This window comes from Otolemur garnettii, unplaced genomic scaffold (assembly GCF_000181295.1).
Source record: "Otolemur garnettii isolate 467f Iridium unplaced genomic scaffold, OtoGar3 scaffold00146, whole genome shotgun sequence".
Lineage (NCBI taxonomy): Eukaryota > Metazoa > Chordata > Mammalia > Primates > Galagidae > Otolemur > Otolemur garnettii.
In genome coordinates this window covers 3,523,796-3,536,424 of record NW_003852541.1, presented here as the reverse complement: position 1 = coordinate 3,536,424, position 12,629 = coordinate 3,523,796, and the positions used below count along the sequence as shown (strand labels likewise).

The window sequence follows — 12,629 nt, the reverse complement described above, 5'->3', positions numbered from 1 at the left end:
AACCCATTTCCTATATGGCCAAGGATCTAGAACAAGTTTTTCCAGTGATCTGCCTCTATGTCCTCTTCTCCTGGAGCTGGGTTAACTAGAAAGCCAGGCTCCTTAGACAGATTGAGGTTTAGATGATGAAGGAAAGGCCTTAGTCCCTAGTGTAAAGCTAGGCAGAATGAAGGAACTCAACCAACCATCACTGGACAGAGACCAGTATGAGCTTCGACGCCCCATTTGCATGCCCCCCCTTGGTGCCTGCCTCTCTGCTCCCATTCCTTAAGACATCTCATTACCTGGGAACTGTCCGACCTGCTGTGGGAAGGTGCTTTGTGTTGGGTCTTGGTACTGGGGTGGTGGGCGGGTCAGATGGCGCTGAAACTGCTGCTTCTCCTAGAAAATGCCAAGAACAATAAAACAGCAAACCCACAGAAAACAAAAACAAAAAAAGAGGTCAGAGAAAACTAAATTGTTCAAGTGTGTTACCCACAAATGGGCTCCTGTTGAAATAGTGCTAATGATTTCAATTTGGGGGGTTTTAATGAATAATATGAAATGAACCTATGGAGCAAAGAATAAAAAACAGGTAGGTCTATCAGTTTAAAAAAATTAGAGGGCAGACTGGGAAAATGCAAATCAAAGCCATGACAAGATCCTACTTTATACCTACTAGGATGGCAAGATTCAAAGAATCAGATTTTTTTTTTTTTTTGAGACAGAGCCTCAAGCTGTCCCCCTGGGTAGAGTGCTGTGGCATCAGCTCACAGCAACCTCCACCTCCTGGGCTCAAGCGAGTCTCCTGCCTCAGCCTCCCAAGTAGCTGGGACCACAGGTACCCACCACAATGCCCGGCTATTTTTTGGTTGCAGCCGTCATTGTTGTTTGACCCGGGCTGGATTTGAACCCGCCACCTTAGGTGTATGTGGCTGGCGCCTTAGCCACTTGAGCCACAGGCGCCAAGCCGAAGAATCAGATGTTAACAAGCATTGCTGGTGAGAATATAAAATGGTGTAGCCACTATGGAAAACAGTCTGCCAGTTCCTCCACAGGTTAAACCTAAGAATTAGCGCATGATTGAGCAATTTCACTCCTAGGTATATATCCAAGAGAAATTAAAACATGTCCACATGAAAACTTATACATGAGCATTCACAGCAACATTCCTAACAGCCAAAAAGTAGAAACAACCCAAATCTTTGTCAACAGATGAGTGAATAAAATGTAGTATACCCACACAATGGAATCTTACCCAGCTACAAATAGGAATGAATTATAGATACATAGTACATGGTTGGATCTTGAAAACATTTATATGAATGTCTAGAGTAGGCAGGCAAGTCTGTAGAGACAGTAAGTAGCTTAGTGATTGCATAAGTCTGGGGCGTCAAGAGGGTGAGAGAATGGCCGCTCACGGGTACATGAAGTTTGTTTTTGAATGATGGAAATGTTCTACAATCAACTGTGATGATGGGTACACAAAGAATGTACTAAAAACTGTTGAGTTGTTCACTTTCAATGTTATGTGAATTATATCCCAATAAGGGTGTTTTTTTTTTTTTTAAAGAGACAAGAGTCTCACTTCGTTGTCCTCAGTAGAGTGCCATGGCATCACAGCTCACAGCAACCTTCAGCTCTTGGGCTTAGGCGATTTTCTTGCCTCAGCCTCCTGAGTAGCTGGGACTACAGACACCCACCACAATGCCTAGCTAGTTTTTATTGCAGTTTGGCCAGGGCTGGGTTCAAACCACCACCGGTGGGCCGGTACCCTACTCACTGAACCACAGGTGCTGCCCTGGCTGTTATTTTTTTAAATGGAAAATTTAGGCAGTGATCATCTTCAATCTGGAGCTAGTTCTTGTGTCTTAAGATGTAATTTAAAACCTTACAAACTCTCACTTGTAACCCTTAGTGCCTGTAAACTATACTTGGTGACCAAGTGAGTGAACTGTGTTATTCTGATTTTATTTTATTTATTTATTTTTTGAGACAGAGCCTCAAGCTGGGTAGAGTGCCAGAGCATCACAGCTCACAGTAACCTCCAACTCCTGGGCTCAAGTGACTCTCCTGCCTCTGCCTCCCAAGTAGCTGGGACTATAGGCGCCCACCACAATGCCTGGCTATTTTTCAGTTGCAGCCATCCTTGTTATTTGGCGGGCCTGGGCTGGATTCGAACTCGCCAGCTCAGATGTATGAGGCTGGTGCCTTAGCCATTTGAGCCACAGGCGCCGAGCCGGTTGTCCTGATTTTAGAACCTCAAGCACATCATCATTCTTCATGCTCTGACCTATAAAACATTATATTTATAGCAGTGGTTCTCAACCTTCCTAATGCCAGGACCCTTTAGTAAGTTCCTCATGTTGTGGTGACCCCCAACCATAAAAGTATTTTTGTTGCTACTTCATAACTGTAATTTTGCTACTGTTATGAATTGTAATGTAAATAGCTGATATACAGGATGTATTTAGGCAACCCCTGTGAAAGGGTCGTTTGACCCTCCAAAAGGATTGTGACCCACAGGTTGAGAACCGCTGATTTATAGCAAACCCAGGCTCTACAGCTGATGGACAGACAATTGAGTTCAGTGGTTTGGAAGCTGCCAACTAGTGATAAGGAAAAATGCCCCTTACATGAACAGTTTTTAGCTATAGATTCCATCTTTATTAAATCCCTCTAAGTGACATAAAGCAGCTTCTGACATAGACTACTGGTATCTGAGAAATGCCATACTCCTGAAGATTTTTTTGTTTGTTGGTTTTTGAGACAGAATCTTACTCTGTTGTCCAGGCTAATGTGTGGTGGCTATCAGCCTAGCTTACAGTAACCTCAAATTCCTGGGTTGAAGTGATCCTCTCTCCTCTGCCTCCCAAGAGTGCTAGGATTACAGGCATAGCCACCGTGCCCAGGCCTAGAGAGGGCATTTTAAAAGGTAAAGTTTATAGAGTATACCAGGCCTGCAAAATCAGTGCAAATCTACATGAACAAGTAGAGCTTGTGAAGACTCAGGAAGCAGGCAAAGGTAGGGAATAGATGATTTTCTTTGACCTTTCTTTTTACCTGTTCTGCCAGAAGGTGCTGTTGCCTTTGAAGGAACTGCTGTTGCAAATGCTTTTGCTGCTGCTCCCTCTGTTTCTGTTGATCCAAAAGCAACTGATGCTGCTTCATTACAGCTGCCTGTTGCTGGCTGCTGAGATAGGGGGAGCTGTTGTGAGAGCTGGCCACAGACACAGTAGGAGGTTGGGTCCCAACACTGGAGGCCTGGGCTGGCACAGGGACGCTGGAAGGGTTCTGGTCCTGTCAACAAGAAGAGCTGGTGAAGTCTCCAAGTTCTGATCAGACCAGATAGGCCCAGTGAGAGCCTCATTCAAGGCTCACTCTCTTGAAGCTGAGCCTCTGCTTCCCTGATGACTCCAATAACCGCAACATCCACAGGGCTGGGGCACAGCCCAGAGTGATGACGTCTGAGCATGCAGGCACTTAGAAATGAACAACTACTTCCCACTGGTTAGCCTGCTCACTATGATTCACTATGGCAAAAGTGTGGGTTCTACATTAAGTATATTTAAGATCTCATATTTACACATGATAGTTCCAGTAAGCAATCAAGGCTTATAAACACTTGATTATCAGAATGTCCAAATGCAGAGGGGACCCACAGAACATTCTGAAGAGAGCTTTAGTTGACAGAGACACACTGTCCCATGTGCATGAACCTTGGTTTTGGCACTGTTCGTGTACTGTTTGGAAATGTCTGCCTGTCTACTTGTGTACAAGCATTTTACTGGCAAGAGAATGCTTAGCTTTGTCAGATACCCATGCTCAAAAAATGCAGAGTCTCAATGAGAACTTTAATAGATATTTTCTGTTAACACATAAACCAGAAGAGTCATAGCAAAGGCTACCACAGTATTATCCTAACATCATAACTTAGATTTAGAAGGAGAAAAACTAAGCACAGGAAGAAGGCAAAAAGCAGTTATTGTTTAGACAAGTTCAACCTTTTGAGCTCCTTTACAGTTCTTATTCACTTGTATATTTAATCTGCTCAAGATTCTAACTTTAAATTCTGTGTTGTGATTTCTTCAACCCCAGATATCAGCTTTAGTACTGAGAATAAGGTGCAAAGTACTACTACTCAGATGGTAACATTTATCACTGTGCTGCTTTGCCTCTTCTAAGGTTGTGTTTAATGGCTGTGTAACATTTTAATGGCTGAAATAAGTGGAAGTCTCAACATTTACACATGGATTTTCCTATTGGGAGATGCTTAAATGGCTTCCAGGTTTTGGGTATTAGAAATAATCATGTAGGGGCGGTCCTGTGGCTCAAAGGAGGAGGGGGCCAGACCCATGTGCCGGAGGTGGAGGGTTCAAACCCAGCCCTGGCCCCAAACTGCAAAAACAAAAACAAACAAACAAAAAGAAATAATCATGTAGCTGCCTTGCTCTTTCCCCTGCTGGTACCTCCCCCAATAAAAACAGCAGTCAGAGGAGTGGAAGGGTAGGGACTGGCATTTTAAAATGTAAAGAAAAAAAAGAAAGAATAATTCAATGAATATCTCTTGTATGTAACTTTTTTACTCTGAATTTTTTCTTTTTTTTGTTTTTGAGACAGAGCCTCAAGCTGTCGCCCTGGGTAGAGTGCTGTGGCATCACAGCTCACAGCAACCTCCAACTCCTAGGCTTAAGCGATTCTCTTGCCTCAGCCCTCCAAGTAGCTGGGACTACAGGCACCTGCCACAATACTCAGCTATTTTTTGGTAGTAGTTGTCACTGTTGTTTGGCAGGCCCAGGCTGGATTAGAACCTGCCAACTCTGGTGTATGTGGTTGGTGCCTTAGCTGCTTGAACTATAGGCACTGAGCCAAGGGTTTTAAAATTTTTGATTTTTAAAATTTTAGAATGTACTACAACTACACAAAGGTGTGCACTACAGGCTTATAGTAGTGAGAAACTACTCACTACTCTCATTGTGAGAGACAATGTCAAGAGCTGTTTCTACCCTATGTAACCCTGTGCTTCTGCTAGGCTTGAGCATCATGACTAAGTAACTGGAGGGTTTGGGTGTGCTGGGAAGGCATACACCTAAAATGTTACACACTTAAAAAAAACTAAGGGATTTTGAACAGAGATCTGACAGGTATAAAAAAGCAAAAGCTCTAAGAAGCACACTGAATGTGATATTTACCTGCAAAAGCACAGCCACAAATGCCTTAAATACTATGGTATGAAACAGACACTGGTCTAAATGCAAGCAATTTCTTAAATGTTTATGTAGTTAAAATCAAATTACACTAGGTAATTTTACACTATTTTTGTTTACACAGAATCAACTCTGGTTTATTTTATAATTTTTTACTCCCAAGGAAGTCAAAGAACATAGCTGCTTCTTGTCTGTTCCATGAGTACCTTGGACCCAGTTCACATCCAAGTTAGCAAGTAACCTCACTGAAGTATAAATAGCTGTAGCAGGAACAGAAAAGGAAGCCAAATACTTACCTGGCCAGGTGGAACTAGCGATCGGAAGGGCATATTTCCTGGTTTTGGTTTCATCAGAAACAAGGGGTTTTGCTCATTGTTCATATGAGACAGCTGGGGGAGATAAGCCATCAGGGTTGGCTTGCTCTGGCCAGACCCAGGGCTGCCTTGCCCACAGTCTGCTTTGTAATGAGAAAGGGGTTTTGTATTGCCATAGTCCAGCACTGACCCTGGGTTATTCACAGAGTTCTGATTCAGGTTACTTGGTGGCTGGTGACTCAACAGGTTCACATGGCTGGACTGGAGGTAGGGACCTCCAGGCCGAGGGGAACTCTTGTTTACACTAGGCATCATGAGCAGTTTGGAGTTAGTGAAGTCTTGCTTATAGCTAGGAGGGCTGGCAGGCTTCTCCAGGGGGTAAGGGACATCTAAGGGACTGTGGGAAGGCCCCGTCTGTTGCCATGTGGACATCTGGCTGGGGGCTGGAGCAGTCTGCTGTGGATTTTGGAGCAATTGCTCACGCTTCTGCTTGGCAGCAATCTGTTGGAGTTGGTGGGCAGAGGACAACTCTGAGGTCCCTCCTGGACCCTGGCTAGGCAACACTACATTTGGGAGGGCTCTTTGTGTACTCTGGGCTTGGGCTGATGCCGGCATCAGGCTTGGACTGGTATTGTCTGCTCCAGGCTGACCAGAGGTGTGGAACAGGGTCTGAGAGCCCCCTAGGCTGGGGGAATCTGTGCTCACAGGGGCAGATGAAGGCCCCAGAAAGGTCTGTCCTGCAGACCCAGCCCTCACTTGTGGAGAGCCTAACTGTTCTTGCTCAAAGGCTGCTGGAGAAAATTCTGTCTTAATATTAATGTCCTGTGCCAAAGGGGTTTGTGTGGTAGAACCAGAAGATTCTGGGTCCTTCTTTTCCTCAAAGTCCTCAGTAAACAGGTCCTTCATGTCTTCATCGGGCACTGACCTGTTCAGCTCCTCGATGAGCTCCTTCCATTCCTGCTCATTCAGGTTGAGGTCAGGCATGAGGTTGCTTTGCGATATGGAGCCCCCAGCCCCAGCAATCATGCAAGGCAGGTCATCGACAGGCTCTTGCTTCAGTTCTTTACTCAGGCTCAGAGGAAATGACTCACTGGGGTTACTGCCTCCATTCAGGTGGAGGCTTGAGTCTGCCAGACATTTTTTGTTGATAGAGTCTAGCCCCAAAGAGTGCTTCCCACTGGACTGCAAGGCATCTCCCCCAGGAGGCTTATCAGGCTTTCCGCGTGGGGAGGCTGGAGGCAGTCCATTGGAAGAGATGGCTACTCCCAGAGGGACTTCCCGGCGGGTCTTCTTATGCCCAGGAAAGAGGTCTCCATAGCCATTCTGTTGATCACCATTCTGAGGGGAGGAGGCGCTGTCAAGATTCCTCTTCACTGTATCATGAAGATGCTGAAAAACATTGAAAAAGAGATTTAGGTGCACACTACCATGCATTAGGCTACCCTTTCTTACAGCAGCAACTGAAGCTAGGGGCCTGTGCCCTGCAATGCTCCTGGAGGTCTCCTGTCCAGTGTCACTCCCCTCTTCTGGGAACACATCTCTGTCCCTTGACAATGCTGTTCTCACCAGTTCTGTACCCAGCAGGTCAGAATCAATGTCTAGCTGAGCCTTAGGAAATGTCAGTCCCTGGACTTCTGCAGTCCTCTCTTTTGGCAGGATACTGGCCTGATGCTGCCCACAGCCTTCTCGTTTGCCCAAGAAATGGAGTCAACCAAAAAGAGTCAAAGGATATAAACACATTTTTGAGTATGTCACTGGTGCCCTGGACCCAGCAGTACCTAACACCAGGCACCCTCCTAGACTTTCTCCTTATATGAACCAATAAATTCCTTCTTATGGTAAGCCAGTTTAACTCGAATTTCTATTGCTGTCAACCGAAGGAGCCCTGACAATAAGGTCTTTCTCTCAGGTCTTGGTGAGTGCTGACCATAGCACCATACCTCTACCTAGCTGCACAGGTCAGTCTTCATGCCCTCCTCAGCCACCTCTTTTTTCCAGGCTGGGCCACTCCCTCATATGCCATACAGGCATCTGCCTTTCAGCTCCTGTCCTACCAACCTGCTCTTCTGCTTCCAACCACCACCCTCATAGACCTGCCACTTCATAAAGACCATGCATTTGAACACAATCATGGTTGATTCAGCACCATTATTATTTACTTCCCATTTTCTCCTCAACTAGATTCCTTCAGCTAACCTTATTAAGAATCTATCTTGTCCCAGAGACAAGTGTTATAGGGAATATAAAGATGAATAAGGTAGTTCCTGCTTCATGGGCTTTCAGACTTCTAGGACATGGAACATGGCTACAGAATAAACAGTATTACCCTGAGAGTTCTAGGGCAGAGCTTTTGGGATAGAGACAGAAGGGGGAGAAAAGAAGATGGTATCTTTCCATTATTTTCTCAGCCTCAATTTCAGCTGCCAGGATCTGACTCTTCTACTGCCCAGAGGAGGTGCTTTTGCTTAGCCTCTAAACACATGCTGCTCCTTTCCCATGTTTACTTGTATTATAATTCTACATTTCATCCCCCATCCCCAATATCATCCCTCTGCTCACTTATAGTAACTGTGCCCAGTCTGTTATTGAAATATGTTCCAAATAACAGCTCTAATTATTACCTTTAAGAGATTTGAGAGGAGCCAACACTCTGTGCTGCTCCTCCTGTTGCAGAGAAGGGCCACCCTGACGACGACACCCAACCTAGGAGCAAAATGCAAAAGTATACCAACCTGGGTGTCCTGCCCAAGGTAACTCTGTGGGCACCAGCTCTCAGTAGCACACTACTCACTGTACAACAGGGAGGACCATTTTTCAACCTCTAAGTCCCAATTCTAAGGCTTCCTTTCCCCCCCATGTTGAGATGTTCTCAACTATTAAAGCTGACTGCACAAAGCTCCATAAATCCTAGTCAGTATTTCCTTTTTTTTTTGGAGACAGAGTCTCAAGCTGTCACCCTGGGTAGAGTGCCGTGGCACCATAGCTCACAGCGACCTCAAACTCTTAGGCTTAAGCGATTCTCCTGCCTCAGCTTCCCACGTAGCTGGGACTATAGGTGCCTGCCTCAACACCCGGCTATTTTTTGGTTGTAGTTGTCATTGTTGTTTGGCGGGCCCATGCTGGATTTGAACCCCCCAGCTCAGGTGTATGTGGCTGGTGCCCTAGCCATTTGAGCTACAGGAGCAGAGCCCTAGTCAGTATGTCTTTAATTCCATACATGGGTACCTAAGTTGGTCTGGGGAAAAAGAACAAAACCAAACCAGGAATTCTTGACAAATGGAACTATAGGGCAAAAGTAAGTTACTAGCACCTAATTCAAGAACATGACCAACTGCTGAAGGACCTTTGTTTTACTTTCACATAGGCTCTTCTGCTTCTTACTGCCACCTAGAGGTGGAAGGGGACAGGAACCATGCTCCTGAAAGGGACTTTTATAAAATCTATTGTTTGAAAAGTTTCCCTTTGGGGAAGGTAAATTCATACCAATTTTTATTTATTTATTTATTTATTTTTTGAGACAGAGCCTTAAGCTGTCACCCTGGGTAGAGTGCCCTGGCATCACAGCTCACAGCAACCTCCAACTCGTAGGCTCAAGTGATTCTCCTGCCTCTGCCTCCCAAGTAGCTGGGACTACAGGCGCCCTGCCACATCACCCGGCTATTTTTTGGTTGCAGCTGTCATTGTTGTTTGGTGGGCCTGGGCTGGATTCAAACCCGCCACCTTAGGTGTATGTGGCTGGCGCCTTAGCCACTTGAGCCAGAGGCGCTGAGCCAATTCATACCAATTTAGTTGGTTAGAGAAAATAAAAATTAGTTGCTAAAATTTCTCGGATTCTTTTTCTATTATTTCCTTTTGCTCCACCAACAATGCCAGGTCTGAGCTGTTTGCAAACCTGGGAGCTCAGTTTTCCATTTTCCTCAGAGGAAAGATGGAAACCTGAGGGGTCAAGGTACTTCATGGTCATCCCAGACTAGAAACAGAATCCTTCTTTGCCCTGACATTTATAAAAGTTACCATTCCCTCTTTCAAAATCCATATGCAAACAGCTGCAGACAAGTTCCAAAATAACAACTCACTTTTGCAATACCAATTGCTTTTAGTGAAAAGAAACACTGGGGCATTTTCTCAACTATTCACAAAATTTAACAGTAATGATGTAGGCAGGAATGGGCAGTGTGGAATGTGGTAGTCCTGGTGGAATTTTTGGCCTTGAGCTTTCACAGAGTGCCTGATATGTGCAGGGCACTGCAGAGGAAGGCAAGGATGACTAAGCCTTCAAGCCTAATTCCAGGAATTTTCAATAGAGGTGGGCAAACAGCCTGAACATATTAAAAGTTATGTAAGAACAAACAGAAGATGCTGTAAGCAATATAAAACTTTCATTATATCAATACAAAAAAAAATAAAAAAATAAAAACAATACATGGCTCCTGCCGATAGAATGGTATTTGTGCACAGGGCTCCCAGAGGATACAGTCCTGGGAGAGAATGAATCAGATTGCTTGTGGTCTGCTGGTGAATGGCCATGTGCTCACTAAGTTAGCCTTCCATCAAGGCCCACACAGGCCTGACTCCCACTGGACAGTTCTAGTTCCCTCCTGGAAGGACTGTGCCTCCAGATGCCACCCCTATCCATCTTCTGCTCTGGGAGAGATTCTAGGATATCGACACTGCTCTGAATCAAACTGGAGCTAGCCACACCTTGTGGACCACTAAGCAGCATCCTGTTATCCACATGCGTGTGTGTGTGCGCGCGCACACACACACACACACGCACACACACACTAGCCTAACAGGATGGTCCCTGGCCCAGTTTTCACTTCATCCTTCTTCAACCACCCACTGCTGCAATCTCAGGGTGCTCTGCGATCAAACTCACCTAAAAATGACGGCACTTAAACTTTTCCACTTTCAGTTAGCAGATGTGGTTGTCAGAGACAGGTGTGGCATTCTCTTCAGTGCTTCCTATGCATAGGTACCCACCTGGGATAGCCACCGCTGCTTCATGCCCTTCCTCACTAGGAAACTTGCTTCTCCCTTTTCTTGGCTGCTTCTGTCATCCTCCTATCAGCCAAGCACCACCCATCCCTACCCCTGTCAGCCAGGACCTTGGTCTACTGCAATATTGGTCACATCCCTCACTAATCTGGGAGGGAGGTGGGAGCTGAGAAGGGCTGCCTTCTCTGAAGGCCAGTGATTATCTTCATGCTGTCACACGCAGGCTGTTTGTTCAGTCCTTCCTTTCCTCCTCTCCCCCTTCCTCCACCATCTGCCACTGAATTCCTTACATCTTTAAAGTTTTCTTTCCTCATATGTTTTTTTTTTTTTACAACATTCTCTTGCCTTCCCTTCTACTTTTCTGGTTCTTTCTTCTCAGTCTCCTTTGAAAAGTCCCCTCTTCTCCTGCCCCTCAATTAAATACTGAAGTCCTAAATTCTTGGAAGATGGAAGAGGTAGCAACCCTCATCAGAGGCTCCTGAGCAGAGGAAGAAAAACTGGACAGAATCAGACTCTATAAAGCCAAAGAAGGGAGCTGAGCCAAGAAAGTTCGGCAAGCTGTAACTCATGAAAGAGCATTCAAGAAAACAAATTACAGGTACAAAGCCTATTGACTAGAGGACAGGAGACCCTCCCCCAAGCAGGATGCCTGCCATAGGCTTGTTCCCAATCAGCAGGGAACAAAAGACCTTTCATTTTACCTCACCAGAGAGATCTGTTAAACTCCAGGTCTCTTTCTCCAGGGAGGTCCCACTTATGAACCTAGACACTACCCTGCCAGGCATAAAACGGAACAGATATTTTTCCCCAGAAGTCCAAACTCCCAGTCTACCCTTTCCCCCTCGAGTGGCGATCTGAAGTTCTGCCCCCTGCAGAGCATACAGTGTTTGGTCTGTCCTGAGAGACTTGGGCATAGTGTGGACCACCAACCATCAGGACAGAATCTGTGACTAACAGGGAAAAAGAGGGTGTGGGAAGAAAGGGACACTCGGCGGAAGGAGGAGCAGTCTCCTGGTTTTGACTATGCCCGGCCAGTGGTAGTGTTGACCCTCAGTTCCGGCTGTGTCTGGTGGGACAGGGTACCGAACCCCCAGCACCCACAGCAAGAGAGTGGTTGCTCCATGTGGACTGAGTTTGGCAGACAGGGCTGGTCCCTGCTGGGCCTGTGAGCAGAGGCTTGATAGGCATGGACTGCGACCTGTAAACAAAGGCATGGTGTGATCTCCTAATTCCAACAGAACCCTCAAGCAGTGGCATACTGGGTGTGAAGCAAGCCCTGAGGGCTAGGGTGTGCTCCACTGCCTCCAGTGGGGCTGGTGAGCAGAGGCTTACCAGGTGAGAACTGAGACCTCTGGGAGGAGTGTGGTGCCCTGACTCAAAGAGAGCCTGTGAACAGAGGCTTGCCAGGCAGTGGACTGAGACTGGCAAGGGGGAGCCTGATCCCCTGACTCCAACTGGTCTGGCAAGCACTACTCCAGAGGCTAGCTGTGTGTGGACTGAGACTGGTGGGCAGGGGCACTGCCCCTGGCTCTAGCTGGGCCTGTGAGCAGAGAAGCAGACATTAGTGTGGACTGAGTCTGGCAGGTGGAAGTGTGAATCCCTGTCTCCAATTGTGTGTTGAATCCCTTTGCTTTGAATTGTCCTTGAATCCTTCTCTGTTGGGCAGGGTTTACACTGCCAGAGACAATTTAGTTGGAACCCACATCTGGGACTGTCCACTTAGGGACATTCTGAGGTTGACCTTTGAAGTTCTGTAGTGGAAAAGAACTGAAGAGTCGGGGCTGGGTGCCACAGATGTTTGTATCTCTTCACAGTCAAGATTTAAATCTAATAGTGTGGTTTCTTAGGATAGGGTAGAGGTTGGCTGATGTCAAAATAGAGCTAGCCTGCACTATCTCACCAAGTAGGTCCTCAGAATCTCCAGCCAAAACTGTGAAAGGGGCCTTTGTAAAGTTATAGGAGATAAGCCACAATTATAAAGCCTAGAGCTTTGGTAAGGGGCTATCTCTACTACCTTGGAACCCCAATTCAATCTCACCCTACCAGTTCTAATACAAACAGTAGAAAATAAACATGGTGTGGACCCAACAGAAGAACTCTGGCAACATGAATAACAAGAGTAGATCAACAC

The 12,629-nt window shown here is 46.1% G+C and overlaps 1 protein-coding gene across 1 annotated transcript in view; it reads right to left on the bottom strand.

Annotated features, from left to right (window-relative positions):
* MAML1 (mastermind like transcriptional coactivator 1) overlaps positions 1–12,629 on the bottom strand; it is a 58,937-nt gene that overhangs the window by 8,747 nt on the left and 37,561 nt on the right. Inside the window, exons 2-4 of the mRNA XM_012810986.2 lie at positions 5,483–6,889; positions 3,043–3,279; positions 285–381 (exon numbers count right to left, since the gene is read on the bottom strand). Of these exons, the coding sequence (XP_012666440.2) occupies positions 285–381; positions 3,043–3,279; positions 5,483–6,889 (1,741 nt within the window). The remainder of the gene's footprint in view (positions 1–284; positions 382–3,042; positions 3,280–5,482; positions 6,890–12,629) is intronic.